At 35.8% G+C, this 13,549-nt stretch overlaps 1 protein-coding gene across 3 annotated transcripts in view; it reads right to left on the bottom strand.

Annotated features, from left to right (window-relative positions):
• Positions 1-468: 468 nt before the first annotated feature.
• The window catches only part of LOC137622383 (cytochrome P450 4C1-like), a 30,428-nt gene continuing 17,347 nt past the window's right edge, over positions 469-13,549 (bottom strand). For 2 of the 3 annotated variants that reach the window (XM_068352991.1, XM_068352993.1), the window contains 8 exons: positions 6,156-6,246; positions 5,859-6,044; positions 5,440-5,509; positions 4,360-4,574; positions 3,925-4,103; positions 2,150-2,318; positions 1,644-1,823; positions 469-954 (listed from right to left, as the gene is read on the bottom strand). In XM_068352991.1, the coding sequence (XP_068209092.1) occupies positions 785-954; positions 1,644-1,823; positions 2,150-2,318; positions 3,925-4,103; positions 4,360-4,574; positions 5,440-5,509; positions 5,859-6,044; positions 6,156-6,246 (1,260 nt within the window). In that variant the 3' untranslated portion in view covers positions 469-784. The remainder of the gene's footprint in view (positions 955-1,643; positions 1,824-2,149; positions 2,319-3,924; positions 4,104-4,359; positions 4,575-5,439; positions 5,510-5,858; positions 6,045-6,155; positions 6,247-13,549) is intronic. The other variant, XM_068352992.1, reaches the window with a different exon arrangement.

The raw sequence follows: 13,549 nt of genomic DNA, 5'->3' as shown, positions 1-13,549 counted from the left end.
TATTTAGTAAATCAGAAGAATATCTAGCTTCATCTAAAGATGATTTCTTTTACACTGATATCTTCTCTGTTGCAAAACAAAATTTGTTTTAGTTACAATTATGGTTTCATCTTGCCTACAATATCCAGGTATTACAAGTGGTTAAGAATGAAATGTAAATGTAACTATTATTGTTTAAATATTACAAGATATCAACCTAAAAAAAAAAAGCTATATATTCATTATCAAAATTCTCAAGTTATTCAAGGCTGGTGTGGGGAGGGGTTGCAAAGGATTATTAGTCTGGAATAACTGCGCCTGGTGCCAAATACTCTAGGGACACCTATATATATAAATATATATGTATATATATATATATATATATATATATATATATATATATATATATATATATATATATATATATATATATATACATACATATTTATTTATTTATTTATTTATTTATTTATTTATTTATTATGTGTTTACATCTGCCTCTGTATATCTCAAAACATAAAAATTCTCCCTATCAGTTCATGGATATCTATATCGAAATAAACTACAACTCCCACCAAATAGAAAATAGTTTTCTTGTTTTTTTTTTTTATTGAAGGTTGAGAAAATAGTAATGATCTTAGTCTCATGTATTCATCAAGATAATTAGCAACTATTTCCAATTTGATTCAATCAATCTTCCTCATTTAATATTTTGGGATTTCTTTTAATATCTTTCTCGTACTACTTAAGGATATCATACAAATTTAACTTTATTTATTCTCCATGACACTAAAAAAATTTAAACTTAATATCCTGTCTTCCTTGGTGTAAGTTGGACAATGTTGCCATCTTCGGGTCTGAGAATAAGCTCTCCCAAGATCTTCAGATCTTCTCTGCGGACGTCACTGCCAACCTTGAACTTTCTTAAGATGCTGCTTAGCAGGACCTTCTCCTCTATCAAAGCAAATTTCTGACCTGGGGACAAAATACAGAATTATGTCGTGAGAAAGGTACGTTGTAAGAAGAGAAAGGATTTGGTTGTGAGAGAGTCACTATTCTAAATGTATCATCAATTACTCTCTCTAGGTTACTGGTTCTTTAGATGTATATAATTTATATATATATACATATATATATATATATATATATGTGTGTGTGTGTGTGTGTGTGTGTATATATATATATATATATATATATATATATATATATATATATATATATATATATATACATGGGTGTGTGTTTACCTTACGTGGGAATACCTTAACATGGTGTATCGCCATGATCAGCAAAGATGTACTAGCCAGGGCCACAAATACTAAGTTGATGTGCAGTGAGCAATCTAACTAAAGTCTCCCACCATCATCAACCGGCAATGGCTAGCTTAGAGATGAAATGGCCAAACACCTGTCATGAATAAGGACATGTGCATTTGTTGTTATTGCTGTTGTTGTTGTTGTATATATATGAGCGTTTGCTACGGGCGTGTGTGTGTGTGTGTTTTTCATTCACTCCAAATTATAACCCTAAATCATTAAGCTGAGTAATTTTCAAATGCTCCTATATAAACCATCCAAAGAGAGAGAGAGAGAGAGAGAGAGAGAGAGAGAGAGAGAGAGAGAGAGAGAGAGAGAGAGAGAGAGATAAAAATCTGTACAAATTACCAATGCAATTTCTAGGTCCAGCACTGAAAGGAACGTAGGCATAGGGATGGCGATCTTTGCAATTTTCTGCCAAAAATCGGTCCGGATCAAACACCTCCGGCTTCGGGAACTGCTCAGGATCGCGATGGATTCGGAAGGGCACGATCATGATGGTTGTTCCCTTCGGGATCCGGTAGCTGTCTTTAGGGAGGAAAGGGAAGATAGTGGACATCAAATTAGGAGGGTGTTAGTGACCATAACCAAGAGCAGAGGTTATTTGCAATTATAGAGAGGATGGAGATTAGTGGCTCGTAATAATGAGAAGAAAATTCACTATAAATCAATATTTCAGAAATACTAATATGATTCATCATGTTATATATAACAGCAATATTAAGAGATGTAAAAACAGTAAAACATATATCAGCATTATCAAAAATCCCAAACAGTGATGATAATCATTTCTGTACCATTCCTAGCTATAGCAATGAAAAACAAGATACATAAATTATTTTGGAATCTCTTACCAATGACAACCTCCTCTGTCAGTTCTCTGCCGATGAAGGGCACCGAAGGGAAAAGTCTCAGGGCTTCCTTGATGCAATTCTCAGTCATCTTCATTTCTCGAAGGTCATTCATGGTAACAGGACGATCGTCATCCCCGAAAATCTCGTCGAGTTCTTCGTGTACACGAGCCTGCAAAGAGACCGACCATAAGAATCCAAGACCCCTCTCCACCAGAGCTACAGTCGGAGCAGAAATGCCCAGGTAATAGCTCTTGATTTTTCGTGTGGTAGATCTATTGGCTGTGTTCCCGGTAGGTATAACCACCAGTTAATGGCTGTAGCAGTTGTTTCATGCTTTTAACCATGAATATGTCCACCCTCTACTAACCTGAATCTGAATAAGTTCCCAGAAGGTATAAAGACCAATTAAGAGCTGTAGCAGTTGTGTCATATCCCTCAACCATGAATATGTCCACCCTTTACTAACCCAAATCTCTGGATGTGTTACCAGAAGGTATAAGGACCAAATAATGGCTGCAACAGTTGTGTCATGTCCCTCAGCCATGTATATGTCCACCCTCTACTAACCTGAATCTCTGAATGTGTTCCCAGAAGGTATAAGGATCAATTAAGGGCTGCAACAGTTGTGTCATGTCCCTCAACCAAGAATATGTCAACCCTCTGCTAACCTGAATCTTTGGAGGTGTTCCCAGGTGTTATAAGGACCAATTAATGGCTGCAACAGTTGTGTCATGTCCCTCAACCAAGAATATGTCCACCCTCTACTAACCTGAATCTCTGGAGGTGTTCCCAGAAGGTATAAGGACCAATTAATGTCTGCAACAGTTGTGTCATGTCCCTCAACCAAGAATATGCCAGCCTCTACTAACCTGAATCTCTGAATGTGTTCCCAGAAGGTGTAAGGACCTATTGATGGCTGCAGCAGTTGTGTCATGTCTCTCAACCATAAATACGTCCACTCTCTACTAACCTGAATCTCTAAATGTGTTCCCAAATGTATAAGGACCAATTAATGGCTGCAGCAGTTGTGTTATGACTCTCAACCATAAATATGTCCACTCTCTACTAATCTGAATCTCTAAATGTGTTCCCAGAAGGTATAAGGACCATTAATTTCTGCAGCAGTTGTGTCATGTCCCTCAACCATGAATATGTCCACCCTCTACTAATCTGAATCTCTGGATGTGTTCCCAGAATGTATAAGGACCAATTAAGAGCTGCAACAGTTGTGCCATGTCCCTCAACCTTGAATTATGTCCACTCTCTACTAACCTGAATTTCTGGATGTGTTCCCAAAAGGTATAAGGACCAATTAATGGCTGCAGCAGTTGTGTCATGTCCCTCAACCATGAATATGTCAACCCTCTACTAACCTGAATTTGAATGTGTTCCCAGAAGGTATAAAGACCAATTAATGGCTGCAGCAGGTGTGTCATGTCTCTCAACCATAAATATGTCCACTCTCTACTGACCTGAATCATTGGATGTGTTCCCAAAAGGTATAAGGACCATCAATTTCTGTATCAGTTGTGTCATGTCCTTCAACCATGAATATCTCCACCCTCTACTAACCCGAATCTCTGGATGTGTTCCCAGAATGTATAAGGACCAATTAATGGCTGCAACAGTTGTGTCATGTCCCTCAGCCATGTATATGTCCACCCTCTACTAACCCGAATCTCTGGATGTGTTCCCAGAATGTATAAGGACCAATTAATGGCTGCAACAGTTGTGCCATGTCCCTCAACCTTGAATTATGTCCACTCTCTACTAACCTGAATTTCTGGATGTGTTCCCAAAAGGTATAAGGACCAATTAATGGCTGCAGCAGTTGTGTCATGTCCCTCAAACATGAATGTGTCTACTTCCTCTCTGAGGTCGACGTCAGTGATGGAACGGTCAGACTCGGCTGCTTCAAGTAATAAGTCTAGGAAAGCTAGACGTTCTTTTTTGCCTGATGTGCAATGAATGAAGGGCTGCATCAATAGGTGATTGGTTGATTAAATGGATCAACGAAAGGGTCACTATATTCAATTCAGCATAATTGATCACAAATCTTACGGAAACATTCTCAGCTTAAATATACATGAATAATCAATGGTCAACAAGCCCTTTTAAGGGGAAAATAGAAACCATTATTGTTATGTGTCTCATGATATGAAATTGTAACATCATATACCACACCAAGTAATTTGAAATTATATACAAACCAACAAATGCATCATCCTCATTGCTGGTGCTTTGCTTCTTCTTTCTCATTTTCCTTTCTTGATACTGAACTCTTCGTTCCTTGATGCAGCTGTAAGACATGTCATGGAGCACTTTCATACAAGCGTCATGCTCTTTTGCATAACCAAGTAATTTGAAGAGAATATCTGGCTGCAGCCAAGGTCGTGTTTGTCGCTGCTGAACCAGTGCACCAACTCTGCAGAGAATTATCATAAGCATATACATCATAGTATCCCCAAATTAGCTATTTGTATAAAGAGAACTGCATCTCGGAAAATTCCAGCCATTATTGTGATATGCAACAGGCATGCACACACTCTTTGGATCCTGACATACTTTTACTACACCATCATCCTAACCAACCATCTTTCTAGGTCTATCTCATGATTCCCCTTACCATGTTTATGTTATGCATCCTGTTTATAACCCTATCCTCTCATCCTAACCTAGTGGCTAACATCTCTGACTCAGGATTCATGGGTTGGAAGTTCAAGACCACTCACATGTCAAAAAAGTTTTTAATAGCATTCACAACCTCCTTGACCCTGTGAGCTATGGATGGGGTATTTGGAGGAGCCTATAGGTCTACCTGTTGAAACATCAGTAGCCGTTCTATGGCCCTCAATAGTCCTAGCTTTAGTGTAAGAGGGCTTCGATTCTGATCATATATATATAAATATATATATATATATATATATATATATATATATATATATATATATATATATATATATATATATATATATATATATGGTGATTTGATAGGACATTGTGCCACTTGCGAGCAACCCCTAAAGGTACAACGTCAAAGCATCTCGAGTGATGGGATTGACAGTCCAGCCCTTTCCTCATGACTTAAGCCGGCACTTTTGACTTTGTGCCCATCAGTTTGCCTTGCTGTTAATGGGTAACAGATTCTTTGTGGTCAAGAAAAGGGCTACAGGACTTATTTGAAACAACATGAAAGGGGTCATTACTTACGTATGCCATTTATCTCTAATGGTCTCTTGTTATATTTATTGACATATGATAATAAGTGGCATAGTTCTATGTTATCTTACCTGTATAATGCTTTGACATAATCAGATTCACTATTTTCTTGGGCATTAACGCACCGTCCCATCGCAGTCTCTGAAAGATATAAGCTCTGAAACTAAAAGAAATCTCTACTATAAGTTAAACATATATTCTATTTAAAGATAATATTGATAGTCGCCATAATAATATTCTATTTCTTTTTATCCTTAACAGCTGTTAATGCTAAAATTTACCCCAGTAACATTATTATTTTGAATTAACTATCAACAGGTTTCGTAAGGATGATATCCACACAGTAGATGGTGAAGAAGCAACCAGAATCCTCCCATATCCTTATTATCTTACCTCCATCCCGTTTGCCCCCAACCCACCCATATCCAGACCTTTTTAAAGGGGAAGATACCAATTACAATAATCTCCAGTCAAGAGAAACAATACTTACCACAAATGATATCCAATGCACAAAGTGTGACATCTGGAAAGATGTCAAAGTCTTTTCCATTGGCTTTTTTCTCCAGCTTTCTAACCATGATGACACTCTGCTTGTTGAAGACCTCCATGAAGTCTTCAAGGATTTTGAAGTGGAAGGCTGGAGTCAGGAGCTTTCTTCGGGAATGCCATTTTGAACCTAAATTTTGCGAGGAATGGCGTGATTGTGTTGTGAATATCGTTTATGTCAGTCAATGCAATGAACAGTTATAGCAAAATCATTGATGACATTTCATCACACTTTAGTTACCTGTTGAAGTTAGGAGACCGGTTCCGAGCCACGGGTGTAAAAATGTATAGTCACGACTTTTATCAATGTGTTTGTTGCTACTTAATATTACCTGCAAAATAAGACATTGAACTAATCATATCTACAAGCACTTTTTGTTAGGACCAAATCTTATGTTCGGACAAATCTTTTACTATTTCATTTGTAAGATAGTCAAGCCTAGAATATTTTCATAGAATGTAATTCAATTCATTAAATTATTTTTAAATATATTGATAAGGCAAAACGAAATTGTTTTGACAAAATACCAACCCCTCAAAACCCCAGTCTTTATTAAGCAATTACAAGCAGAAGTAATCTATCATAAGTACATCAATGTGCAGTCCAAAATTTCTTGAATGTAAAAGCAAGCAAGCATTTGCAATCAAGCCTTGTTCAGAAAAGCATACATTAAATTTCAGTTTAATTAACCTAGAGAGTTTTCACCCTTAAGAGACGGCTATCGTCAATAGACATGCATGTAGCCTTAGGCTTTGGGAGCTGGGTACCATTTAATGAGAGGTGGGCATTCTGTATGAATGTGTATGGCAACAACATAGTTTAATCTACTAATTAATAACCCTCCATCTTTAGTAGGAACAACAATACCATCATAATGGTAGGACAAAATTAGTCACCTCTTTGGTTTTTCTCTTCTGAGTGAGCATACCTTATCCTGATGAAAGGGATTGTGTATTGTCATGATCAGCAAAGCTGTACTATGCAGGACCACCCATACTAGGTTGATTTGCTGTGAGCAATCAGACTAAAGTCTCTTACTATGACTAATCTGCAGTTGTCAGTGAGGTAATGAAAACTGGCCAAACTCCTGATATGAACAAGGACATGTCTGAGACCTTTGTCTTGCAGTGAACTAGAAATAGCTACATTTGTTGTTGATTTTACCTGATATAGATTTAGATGCACTAGCCCCATGTACATTGTTGGGCTTGGGCTAGACGCTCCGCAGATTGTGAAGTCATACAAACAGGAACTTAGTGAGGATGATATACACATGACTGGATGCGGAAATAGGTTGAAATTGAAGTTTATATCGAAGAAGAAGAGAATACATTGGATCTTCATTATCTTTTCTCCTCTAGACAACGTAACGAAACCCAAATGGAGATAAGAAAGTCCTGGTGATAACTCTACCATAACAGAGTAAACAAAGGTTAAAAAATGATGATAGTGACTCAATATGAGTTTCAGAAATTTTCTGATAGGAATGGCGGATCTTATTCTTCATTCCCTATCAAAGTAAGAGAATCAAATCTAAACATTAAAGAGAATTAGTTGAACCTTCACTGATAAAATAACATTTTGATTGTGTCCAAATATTGATAAGTAAATTAATCTTTTCCCAAATAATTTAGAATTAGGATAACTCATTTCTAATCCTCTCAACTGTACATGATTGTTTATGTTTAGTCGCGTCTTATCTGACATTTCATTTATAAGACTAATCAATAAGAGAAAAATAACACACAAAAGAGGGTCTACTCTTTGAAAAGCAAAATCTTATCAGAGGCAATTATACTCTTGACATTTTTATCAAGAAAGCAACCTTAAAGAACATAATACCTTGTCATTGCCAACTCCTGCCAGGGTTTTTTTTTCTTTTACACGATCTAATTAGCTTTCCAGATTTTTTGAAATCATCCATGATTATATAAATTGTCTCGATTTACCGGAAGTTTTGCAGTATACATAAATAGATCATTTCTTCCTAAGTAGATATAGTATTAAATCTGTAGATAGTAGCACCATCTGCATATGCAAAGAGCTTGCGTTTTAGACCAAACCACATACCTTGGGTATATAGCATGAATATTAACGGGCCCAAAACTCTACCCTGAAGAACACCAGATATTACATTCTTACAGCCACTATTCTCTACAATCTATCAATTAGAAACTCATTAATGATGCGAAGTAAAGTCCAACCCCCTATTTTCTGCTTAAGCTTGAAAACAAGGGCCTCATGGTTAACGTGGTCAAATGGAACACTAAAATCAAGGCTTAATCATACAAACTTCCAATCGAGGGATTTCTGTAGGCTATAGCACAAGAAAGAGTAAAAAGAACATCACACACAGCAAGGCATTTGCAAAAGACACACTGCAGACAAACCAGGAATCAGATAATTTCCTGTGGAACACCTGTTTAGACTTTTGATAATATGGGAGCTATGGAAATTGGGCCGTAATCAGCAGGGGTAGAACTACCACAAACATATTTACATAAAAGAGTAACATTACCAATTCTCCAGCAAAGTGTAAAAAGAATCTATTTTTGCTCTTCCTTCCTTGGTTCAATTCCGATCTACTGACTGCCTGAATAAAAAAAAAAAGACATATGGAGAGAGAGAGAGAGAGAGAGAGAGAGAGAGAGAGAGAGAGAGAGAGAGAGAGAGAGAGAGAGAGAGAATAGCAAGCATTCTTCTGGCGTCAATTTACCATTTATGAATTTTATTTATTTAACAATTTTCTTAGATTTCATTTCAATATAGTACTTTGAATTCATGCAAACCAGACCACCTTAACACTTCAATAATACTATTTCTTTCGTTGGATTTATTTGATATTATATATCTCTGCGTTTTTTAGCAAAATTTTAAGCACCATCTCTTAGGCATCATATTTTAGCACCATTTTTTTAAGCAGGATATTTTACCATCCTTTTGGCACCATTTTCATACAATAATATTATTTTTCATAAAAATTTCTTCGGCTTTTTTTTTTTCAGTTCAGTATTTATAGTCGGACAACATAATTTAAACTGGAGTCGTATCAAAGTATATATGGTATTCAAATTATCATGAATAAATACCACTACTACCGCAATTATTGCTACCACTACTACTACTACTACTACTACTACTACTACTACTACTGCTGCTACTACTACTACTACTGCTGTTGCGAACTATCATTACTGCTATTACTACTGCTACTAGCACCACCCTTAATGTTACAAAATGTCAATACATATTTGCCTTATTCCCCGAATTACAATAAGGTTTGCAACACTTTGGGGGAGGTTTCAATCATAGAATTCCTTTTTATTTGCAAAAGAATATTATTCCTCATTGAAATATGCTAATTTTAATTGAAAATGACACGAAAATAAATGAATAAATTAGATAATTTGAATTAACTGGATAACTTTGCTTTTAGGCAATCATATAATTCCTTTACTTCTAACCCCCGCCCCCCCCCCCCAAAAAAAAAAAATATATATTAAATAAAACTAATACTGACAATAAAAAAAAAATAATAATAATAATCTGGACTCTACTTTTAAAACTGAATTTAGCAGAACAGATAAAAAAAACCCTCTAGAGTTCGTTGGGAGTGGGACAGGCGTAAACTTTCCTATTAGTTGTCAAATCGATTTTCTTTATAGGGAAGTTGTTGTTCATCTCGGTCCAAAATACGATAATATAAAGCTATTTTTACGATTAAATATATATGATTTAATGTTACCTTGCCAGGCGTGAAGCCGATTGGGAAGCCAACACAGGGTTCAGACTTAGTCTTAGATTTAGCTAAGAATATGGCAGTCTAAAGAGGTTTGCATGGGATCGCAGCCCCCGGGTAGATAAGTAGGTACGGATACGGCTCCTATGTTAGGTTAGATGGGGAACCTTAGGTTAGGTTAAGCAGGGAACCTTTTGTTAGGTTAGGTGGGGAACCTTAGGTTAGGTTGCGTTCATGTGATTGTTTCCCTTTTAAAATGTGGCTTTTCAATCATAACTTGAAATTTTACATCTACTGTGTCCCAACAAACTACAAAGGTTCCTCTATTTCAATGGTATACATTACAAAAATCTTTGAAATATACTAAAGACATTTATAAATGAATGAAACATATGGAGTCTCGAAAAAACAGAATTGCTTACAGGATTTCACCAACATAAGTTCAGGTTTGCCCACTGTTTCTTCCAAGCACATGGAAACAATTTAGCAATGTACTTCGGCTTCCTTTGGCCTCTGGACCTGCACAGCAGAAATATGTCCTACCCAGACTCTCCAGATAGGGATACACAGACCCCATATATAGGATAGTCCTTTAACAACTAGGAAAAACCTCTGAAATAAGAGGGGTCCTCTCACCTTTGAGAATTATCGTAAAAGGTAAGTGGAAACCATCTTCTAATCCTTATCAAATTTTCGATTCAGCCAAGGTTTCTCATATTTTATTATCTTTTATTTACTGGGTCTTAATTGTAAAGAAATTAAAGAATTAGGATTTGTGCTGAATACTCATGAAATTTGTTTTTTCAGCCTTTATAAGAACATGTTTCCAATTCCTGATAAATAAATACTTCCTATTACATAAAATAACTGTAGCATTTTTATTGGAAAACTCATATTTCCACCTTTTTTTACCTTCCATGTATATTTCCTTTTTCTGAGAGTTATTATTAAGCATTTGTCTTTCATTCTATATGAGTGAGGGGAGGCTATATGCAGACTGTATCTGGGACTCTACAGATCTGAAGATCAAAAGATTGTTCGTCTCCCTGATTTTTGTGCCCTTTTTTTAGTCTATCATCTGAGAAACAGAAGTTTAAAGCCCTCAGAGATGTGTTATCACTCAAACTGCAAAGGAAAACTATCACAACTCAAACCACAAATGAATAACTCTATGATCACTTAAACTGCAAATGATAACGCCATCAACTAACCACAAACAAACCCTTCTGCTGATCTACCTACATTGAGGAAAGTCCCAAAAATACAAGTAGTGCATATTCTAACATTATACCTGGACAGTAAAGCCAATTGTCGCTTAGTTAGAAGAATGTTTTACTACTAGTTGACCAGACAAATTCATTGGCACGAATTAGTAAGAAATAGTAAAGTTACTGTTGCAATACCGTTTGATGTCCGTTTTCATTAAAAGAATCTATTAATGCTGAAAAAAAGATATTTGTTATTCTGACATGAATACTAATAAGTTTAAAATAACACAGCGTTTTATCAACCTCAATAATAAATTCATGTAGACATATAATGCCCTATATACCTGAAAGTTTAAAATAAATGGTTCATTTACTTCAATATTTTCATATACGAATGTTATGTTACACAGGATGTAGACAAGTGAGTCTAAGCTCTTGGCTCAAATTGCCCGAATCCAGAGTAGCCTGGAAAACTGAGAGCGACAGTATACTATAAGTGGAGCAAGCATAAGATCTCATATCTTGTTTAATTTCAGTCGTTTTTACAGCATGCACTATGCCTATGCGGTGTGTTGATAATATAAGAATATCGCTGGTAGATAGCATGTAAGCATGTTAAACAGATTATGCCTAAGATCTAAGTAAGCGTTGTATGCTCGACAATAGCCCTACATAGATGGGATTTGAAAGTGCAGGTCAACAAACTCCAATACTTCTCAACTGTCAACACATTCAACATATCCCCATACATGAAATTTTAGGTAATGTGCACATGATTTTGGTGTTTGGTTTCAAGATTATTAGGTATAAATGCGTGATTTTGAAAATGAAGATGTGGGATTTTGAGCTTCATTTCCAAGCTTTTCAGTAGGCTGCTCAGTACTCTCATGTAGAGTTTGGAACTTTACAAACGAATGTGTTGTAAAACCAAATAGATACTATTTTAGATTTTTTTATGAAATTTATGTAACCATTGCTATTCAGAATGTCATAATATATTAGTCCCGGCTTCTTTCTAGGCCAATTTTTAAAATGTGTAAAAATTTGGTCTTGAATATTTTTTTTTTTCTTTTCTGGGGAACATTTCCAATTTCGCTATTGGTTGTTTCTGAACCCATACACCATAGTGGTACATTATGGATTAGTTGCAAGATGTAAAAAAATCATTCAATTCTTTTAGGATCTTGGCCGGTTGAATAAAAACTTTTTATTTGTAGCAGATTTTTTTTTTCAAGATATTGACTTCTACCATAATCAAGGACCAACACCAGGAAGCGGCTATTGGACCATAGCATATCTTTTACCCCAGGAAATGAAAATTTGAATAAATTTCTTTATTATTGAAACATTACTTATTGATAAATTCCATTTTTGTGAGGGAAGGTTTGGACATAAATTTGTCCTATTTAATGATAAAAATTGGAGTATCTACAGTTGTAATATTGATGATAGAAATGTTTGACTGCCGGAGCTCTGGCACGAGAACCCTTAGCTGAGTGTCATAGGTGCATAGCATAAAGCCTTACGTCTACGGTACTTGGAAGTATTAGTTTAGTATTCTCCCTATTAAAAATCATAATACTCATATGATCGCCAAGTGAAATTTCCTTATGATATGCACTGAATACAGGGTAACAATTGGAACAGTTCTTACACTACCCCAGCCATTAAAGACCCTACATAATCTTCCCATTCTATAAAAATAGATAGTGTTATCCCTAATCCAGAATATCACCATAGAAAATCTGCATTTTTGTTACTCTGGCAACAACATATAATGTTGCGCGTATTACCAGTAAGAAATACAGAAATAAGTGCATCATTGGGCTGATCAAAATACAACAGCCACGCACCCGACTGAAAATCTTAACAACTTGCACACCATCACACTTACAGTCTGCTGTTTTGTAAGCAAGAGCCCGTGGTTGCATGAGAAAAGTGAACTAAACTAATGGCAATCATAGGCAAGCTATGATATCTATAATAAAATATGTTGGTCTTTATTTTTCACTTCCTCTTAAAGGTCCAGATGTCAGTTAGTGTCGTTGAGACCTAACAATCATACATGTGATCACAACCCCCAAGATCGATCTCCACACAAGATAGAACCATCAAGGACCATCCAGTGGCTGCTGACGACCTCTGTTCGTAATACTAGGCAGGCAGTTAATTCTAATAGCCAGGCCTTCTCCATCACGAGGCTCAATACTACGCAGTACTTTAGAAGTTTTGTTCCAGCTGTGACCAAGTTGTGGAATGATCTTCCTAATCGGGTGGTTGAATCAGTAGAACTTCAAAAGTTCAAAGTTGGAGCAAATGCTTTTTTGTTGACCAGGCGGACATGAGTCTTTTTATAGTTTATATATGACATATTTGTTTTTGACGTTGTTAATAGTTTATATATGACATGTCTGTTTTGACGTTGTTACTTATTTTAGAATGATTTATTGTTAATTTGTTCTCTTCATTTATTTATTTCCTTATTTCCTTTCCTCACTGGGATATTTTTCCCTGTTGGAGTCCTTGGGCTTATAGCATTTTGCTTTTCCAACTAGGGTTGTAGCTTGGATAGTAATAATAATAATAATAATTATAATAATAATAATAATAATAATGATAATAATAATACATAGGTCTATGGGCCACTCTAAACATCCAATTTCAAGACCACAAGTTTGGCAAGATTA

The sequence above is a fragment of the Palaemon carinicauda genome, chromosome 29 (assembly GCF_036898095.1).
Source record: "Palaemon carinicauda isolate YSFRI2023 chromosome 29, ASM3689809v2, whole genome shotgun sequence".
Classification (NCBI taxonomy): domain Eukaryota; kingdom Metazoa; phylum Arthropoda; class Malacostraca; order Decapoda; family Palaemonidae; genus Palaemon; species Palaemon carinicauda.
The sequence above is the reverse complement of the archived record's forward strand: the minus strand, read 5'-3'. Positions and strand labels throughout refer to the sequence as shown.